The 7,367-nt window shown below is 33.7% G+C and overlaps 1 protein-coding gene across 1 annotated transcript in view; it reads right to left on the bottom strand.

Moving 5' to 3' along the window:
* Window positions 1-2,378: 2,378 nt before the first annotated feature.
* LOC117112355 (histamine N-methyltransferase A-like) overlaps window positions 2,379-7,367 on the bottom strand; it is an 11,633-nt gene continuing 6,644 nt past the window's right edge. The window contains exons 3-4 of the mRNA XM_033255431.1: window positions 4,113-4,433; window positions 2,379-3,938 (exon numbers count right to left, since the gene is read on the bottom strand). Coding sequence (XP_033111322.1) covers window positions 3,580-3,938; window positions 4,113-4,433 — 680 coding nt within the window. The 3' untranslated portion in view covers window positions 2,379-3,579. The remainder of the gene's footprint in view (window positions 3,939-4,112; window positions 4,434-7,367) is intronic.

Here is a 7,367-nt window from a genome sequence, read left to right as displayed (position 1 = left end):
GATCTTTGTAGACCCTTTCTTGTATATTAAGGTAAAATTAGGTTCTGTCCAGGATGAGGTGGGGTAACTGAACGGTTTTTTAAAATAGAGGATGGCCAGAAAGTGGTGCATGCTGGGAAGGTTTTTTTTATGAGACCATAAGAAATTTCAACCGGGCCTGGAGCACTATTAGAGTACTTTTTTTAAATTTTTTTTTTAAATATTGCTGCTATTACTTGAGCGAATAGTATTGTTTGTATTTAAGGGCAGGCTAGTTCTGTGCAATAACCCTTACGCTATTTCAAAATTATATACGGCCCAGGTTCAACATATTATTAAGTTTGGAGATCCAGCATGGTTACCATTCCGATCTGAACTTATCAACACTTCGGGAAAAATTCAAAGAAAAGCAATTAGAATTCGACTTCCTAATTTAAGCTATATTGATTCACTACAATTTATTTTCTGTTAGCTATACCTTCGTAAATTTGTACTTGATTATTACTTGCTTGATTTTTTTAAATAATAAAATCAATGCATGACACACTGATCATCTTAAATTTATTCACACTTTTGCTTGGACTAATTGCTCTAAAGACACAGTTCTGGGATACATCTCCCTGAAACAAGAGATAACCTCCAACTTAATTTAAAGTTGTTTTCTGAATTACATGACAAGGCTCTTAGAAAAGTTGCAAAAATGAATGGTTACATCATCTTTGAAGAAGAGAAAAGCAGGACAGTTAATAAGGATAGCTTGATTTTTTCTTATAATACAATCAATGCATCACACACTGATCATCTTAAATTTATTCACACTTTTGCTTGGACTAATTGTTCTAAGGACACAGTTCCTGTCTCTTATACACATCTAGATGTGTATAAGAGACAGAATATACACTGTGGGTGCATGGGAACCCCCTGTTCCTACCCGACTAAAAGCATTGCTTTTACCCCTAAGGATTTTTCTGATGCTAATGCAACTTTTCAACATCATGTTCTTCTGGGTCCCGGTAACATATCCCCTTGGCTACTGCGTCCTTCAATCTCACACCCATTGTATAATCCATTTTCTCTTAGTACAGGGGACTCTCACATTGGAATGGAAGGAAGCAAAAATTGTTCCGGTAGATACATCTATTTTAGCAAATTATCGACCAGTATCAATTATTTATCATTTGGAGGAGTCACAAAAAATTGTTAAGAATTCTAACTCCTTACATTAGTGTGAATTATCTATGTTATACCTTAAACAACATGGTTTGTGAGGGGCACACAACCGTCTGCTCTAGAAACTGGCACAGCAATACACCATTTGTGACGCTTCGAGTTAAGAGTTATCATTCTCATACCTTTACCTCATTTTTTACCTCATTTACATTTTACCTTCACCTTTCAACAATATACTTGCGAGCTTTTTTTCAAGAAACTGAACAATACGTGGTTTAAGGCATAAACGAAATATAAGATGACCCCCACCCCCGTAAGATGCCTTTACGGAATGAAAACGAATTGGACTACCAATCTATTGTTCTAATTTTAAAACATTAGATTAGAGGTTATTAATGCAGGTTTGTAGGTTTGTATATTACATCACTTATGGGAAACATTATAGAGTTAAAGACGACGAGCGATAAGATATATTAACAATAGACCAATCATTATTCTAAACCATTATAATAGATCTTTGTAGACCCTTTCTTGTGTATTAAGGTAAAATTAGGTTCTGTGCAGGATGAGGTGGGGTAACTGAACGGTTTTTTAAAATAGAGGATGGCCAGAAAGTGGTGCATGCTGGGAAGGTTTTTTTTTTATGAGACCATAAGAAATTTCAACCGGGTCTGGAGCACTATTAGAGTACTTTTTTTTTTTTTTAAATATTGCTGCTATTACTTGAGCAAATAGTATTGTTTGTATTTAAAGGCAGGTTAGTTCTGTGCAATAACCCTTACGCTATTTCAAAATTATATACGGCCCTGGTTCAACATATTATTAAGTTTGGAGATCCAGCATGGTTACCATTCCGATCTGAACTTATCAACACTTCGGGAAAAATTCAAAGAAAAGCAATTAGAATTCGACTAATTTAAGCTATATTGATTCACTACAATTTATTTTCTGTTACCTATAGATCGTAAATTTGTACTTGATTATTACTTGCTTGATTTGTTTAAATAATAAAATCAATGCATGACACACTGATCATCTTAAATTTATTCACACTTTTGCTTGGACTAATTGTTCTAAAGACACAGTTACATCTTCCTGAAACAAGAGATAACCTCCAACTTAATTTAAAGTTGTTTTCTGAATGACATGACGAGGCTCTTAGAAAAGTTGCAAAAATGAATGGTCACATCATCTTTGAAGAAGAAAAAAAGCAGGACAAACAATAAGGATAGCTTGATTTCTTATGTTTATTATTAACAATAATTATGTTCATTCATTGCAGTCAATACACAATTTATTGTCTACCCAAATTAACAAAAATTAACAAATAGGCCAAGGTTAACGGTCAATGCTAACGATAAGTGGGATGATTACAATAATAATATATAATAATTATATAATAAAAAAAAAAAGCTAATAAGAAGTTTTACGTGATCAAGTTACTAAAAAAAAAAAATTAAGTTGCCGCTATCTGATCTTGTTGTAGTGTATAAAGGCTACATAGACATGTACTGGAGCATGTTACTCCTGTCTAAAATGCTAGTTTAACCACTAAGCATATTGACTAGTTGCGGACTCAAGGGCGCCCCCCCCCCAACAATTTCCCTAAACTATATTTTAAAATTGAGTAAAAAAGGAAAATTATGTTGAAATTTAAGTCTGAAAATGCCATTTCCGGCCATCTAGTGCCATAATAATACTTTTTCTTACCTCGGTCTCAACTATCCAGTCTGTGAAATCCCCTCCCTGGGTTCCCACTATTTCCAATTCCTGGATCCGCCATTGTTGATATATTAGAAAGTATACAGAAAAGAGTTCTAATCTATATGACAACTACGATAATGCTCTATCCATACCAGCTTGATTATCTCAAACCAGAAGACATAAGTCATGTTTAGATTTTGCTAAATTAAATCTTGGCTCCCCATTAGAATCTCGTACCACCTTAATCTAAAAAATGTAATACATATGAACTACCAAAAGTCAGAACTAATAGGTACAAAAACAACCCCATACCACACACCATAAATGTACTCAATCAGATGTAAAATTATGAGAATTAGCAGACTTATCGGTATTTAAAAATATATTTAATAATGTAACATATCCACTAATAATTTCCCCAAAAATTGTTTTCTACCTTTTCGTCTTTATCAATTTGTTTTTTGGTAATTTAAATGTTTAGATAAGGCTCACTTTGTTATTTATTGTAGTTGTAACCATTTTTTCATTTTATGCCATATTTAATTTTAGATGGAAAGCTACAAGCTACAATTCTTGAATAAAATTTGATGTTGATTTGATTTTTGATATATTGTAATTATTAATATTAATTAGTGTGACTTATACTCTCCAATACAAGTATATGATCATCGTATCAAGTATCACGTATAATATACACAGCAAGTCATTAAATGCTTATTCAAGACCTTAATCCTGTTTTTTGATTAAAATCATATCATTATCAGTATTAACCATTAATTTGCCTTCAATTTCCTTTGAGCATTTTGGGCTTTTGATGAATGTAATTACTTCTTTATACAAACTTTCTGGCACTTGTTTTTTAAAATCTTTCATTTCAGTCCAAAAATCCAGCAACAACTTTTCGTTTCTTGTGAGACCGTCCAAAGAAAAAAGCCCTGTGATGTCACCATAACTTTCTTGGTGGTGAAGATGAAATGGAATTTGGTTAGTCTTGCAAATGTCAGTGATGCTGGTGGAACAAAGCTGCGTAATATTTGGTGACAAACTGGGATATTGTTGCTTAAGTTTGTACATCACACATTGATCTAAAAAATCAAAAGTAAAAAAGTACTGTATGTCATAGTCGTAGTAGTAGTGTAGTATGGTAGTAATAGTGGTAGTGGTGGTGGTGGTGGTGGTGTTGGTGGTGGTAGTGGTAGTAGTAGTGATGTTGGTGGTTGTGTTGGTGGTAGTGATGGTATGGTGCAGCAGAAGCTTACCAGATTGAACCACAATAAGCATGATTCCTCCTTTCTCCAATTTATCGTACATAAATAAAATATCGTCTTCTACGTTGTCCACATAGTATATGGAATCCACCATATTGATATGGTGAAATTTCTGATCATTTCCAGCTGATTCAAGTTGTTCTCTATACTGTTGAAATGTACCGTTGAACCATGAAAACTTTACGTTGTTCCACTTGCCCTTTATGGAACTTTGGTATGCAACAATTGCGTCGGCACTTGGTTCAACAACTGTGTTCTCGATGTTTGGGAAACGATTTAATAATTGCTTGATGAAAGGAATCTCTATTCGTCCTAAGTATAGATATAGATATAATTATTTAATTTTAAGAGACATTAGACAAAACGAAACAAATCTACACTATCACTTTGAATAGTAACTGATTGACATTGATTGATTATGATCCGATTATTAATTTTATGATAAAAATCATTATTTAACCGGAGTTTATATTTATAATGTTTAATTGAAAGAATACTCCGATAGATACAGATTGAATTGTCTCAAGCGTTTATATGTTAATCTTTAAAGTGTTGAAATCAAGGGCGTCTATCCGTTGTGGAAAGTGGGGGAACGAATGAGGGAAAATCTTTGTCCATAGGCCATATAGCTTTGGCTTGGCGTCGCTTAGGGGGTCTAGGGGGGCGAAGCCCCAAGAAATTCTGATATCTATAGTCTTTTATAAGTCATATCTAATTAATTTTATGGAATGCAACTAAAATTTATTTCCACACTACATTTTCAAAATACAGTGGCGGATCCGGGAATTCGAAATAGAGGGAGCCCAAGGATGGGCTTATACAGCTGGAGTGTAGACCACTTCAGCTCCACCATGGGGCTGAGGTGATTATGGCATCTCTAGTTGGCCGGAAATGGCACTCTCAGACTTAAATTTGAATACAATTTCCTTTTTTCTCCACTTTTAAATTTTGAAAAAAAAATAGGGAGAGTGACTTGGAGATAAGCCAGCCTTGCGTTAAGCTCTGCTTTTGCCGGGCGTTCAGACTAGCTGGATTAGCCAGGCGCGAGAATTTGCTTATTTATGAATCGTAAACCAAGAAGAGAGTTTCGAAACATTTGCGCGCTAAAAGTACGATCGCTCACAGCACACGTAATGTGCTGTTTTTGGTCATTTTTTACACGAATTCAACGCGAGATCCTGTACAACCCACACGTGTGAAAACGCCCAGAAATGTAATAACAACCACTAATGTAACAGCACCGCCCACAAATGTAATAACGACCATCACCCACAAATGTGACAACGCCCACAAATGTAACAACAAATATTACCTCTTCGCCCACAAATGAAATAATTTTCTTCTAACTTCGAATGTAGGAGATAAGACCCAAAAAATGGCCAGACCGCACATTTTCTGACAGAAGCATGACATTTTGAGCGTTTGATTTACAAGACAACAAAAACGTTTTCTAAACGTCTGAGAGGGGTTAAATGTCTATGGGTCTAGGAGGAGTATATTATGTGTCAAAGGTTATATCATTTTCGGAAAATATATCTCATTGGAAGAAATAGAAACATGCATATATTTTTTCCCTGGTTCTACAACCAGTGGTTGTGAAGGTACGGATGCCTTATATAATATTTTACCAAATAATTTGTATAGTTGAGCTTGCATATTATATGAGGCATGTGATGAAGGTAATTTCTGGAATTCACTCTCGTCAAGTTCTCAAAACGTTTTTAAACACATTTGGTTGTCATTCCGTAATTATCTTATGATTATTGCAAAAAAATATGGCGACTAATTTGAAATTTCGAGCTTATTCGAGCGAATGCCATGAACGACGCGGAGATTCAAACATTTTGCTAACTACATATGTACCATAATATTTGACCTGGTAAGCTTCTCCATCACATTTAAATAATGAACCATTTTTGCAGTTTGCATAATGAACATAATGATTTAGGCCTATTCTGCCCTCCCATGGCAAAAGGGCATAACTGACAATTTGCTGTTTTGGAGATATTAAGAAAAACGTGTAATTTATTTAGCCCTAAAATGTGTTTTAGTTTTTGATTTCATGGTAAATGTATTCAAATAGACAAATAATGTCTCTCCCAGTGTAGCACACATTTTTTCTATAAATATTGATTTTTGCGCTCAAAATGTCAGTTATGCCCTTTTGCCGTGGGTTTTCTGATTCAAGACAACTTGACAAACTTTGGCAAAAGGATATAAGTACCCAGTTTAGTTCCTTTCAACGCAAGTTTTGAGTCAGATTATTCAAAAATAACATTCAATATATAATTTAATATGTTAGTCATGTATAAACTATAAAAAAAATGTACAATAATACCAATAAACGCATTAAATAATAAATACTAAAATTACAAACGATTAAAAACCCATGTATAGGCTAACCAAGTATACAAACAAGACAATGAATTAACATTAGTATGCTGTTATGTATCAACAAAGCCTTTTTGGCTCAAGGTGCTAGATCGAGGACCCTGTGGGTAGGGGGCATTATGAACCCCTAGGGGTCTGGGCCCCGCACAAGAGCGCATAGGCGTTACGTCACTGCGTGAAGGATGCATGCGTATGAAATAGAACTGCTGTTTAGTCAGAATGCGCGTGTGACTGTTTCTATGTGTACGTTAAACAAGAATTACAATTATTTTTTGAATTTTATTTACAAAGTAAAATAATAAATATATATTTTAAGTCATGTAATTACAATATAAATGAGGCCTATTATTATTATTATTATTATTATTATTAGCAATTCTTCTCTATGATCCAAATTCAAGTAATAATGAAATGATTACGAATATTATTGTTTTTTTTATATTCTAATAAAATATATAGAAAATGTATTATATATATAGATTTAGATGGAAATGTAAGTTGTTGTTTGCTTAGTGAACACAGTTAATTTGAGTAAACTGTGCATTTATACCTTTTTGTCATGCCATTTGCTATAAATAAATGTTGTAGTTGTGCCTCTTTGCCATAGTTATTTGCTAAATAATCGTTTTAGTTGTCCCTCTTTGTCACTGTTATTTCTAGTTAAAATGTGAATTGTTATTCTGCCATGGTTAATTATTTTTATTAAACAGTTACTATTTTCCCATAGTTTATTTCCATGGTCTTAAACTGTTGCCATTCAAAGTAAGGCAAGATTATATAGCATAAATTAACTAAACTTATGTTTGCCTATGTTAACATTAACTAGACATATGCTACTGTCAAGAATCATACTAT

This window comes from Anneissia japonica, unplaced genomic scaffold (genome assembly GCF_011630105.1).
Source record: "Anneissia japonica isolate Jap-2015-1 unplaced genomic scaffold, ASM1163010v1 scaffold581_len1011336_cov187, whole genome shotgun sequence".
Classification (NCBI taxonomy): Eukaryota; Metazoa; Echinodermata; class Crinoidea; order Comatulida; family Comatulidae; genus Anneissia; species Anneissia japonica.
This window is presented reverse-complemented; position numbering and strand designations above follow the sequence as displayed.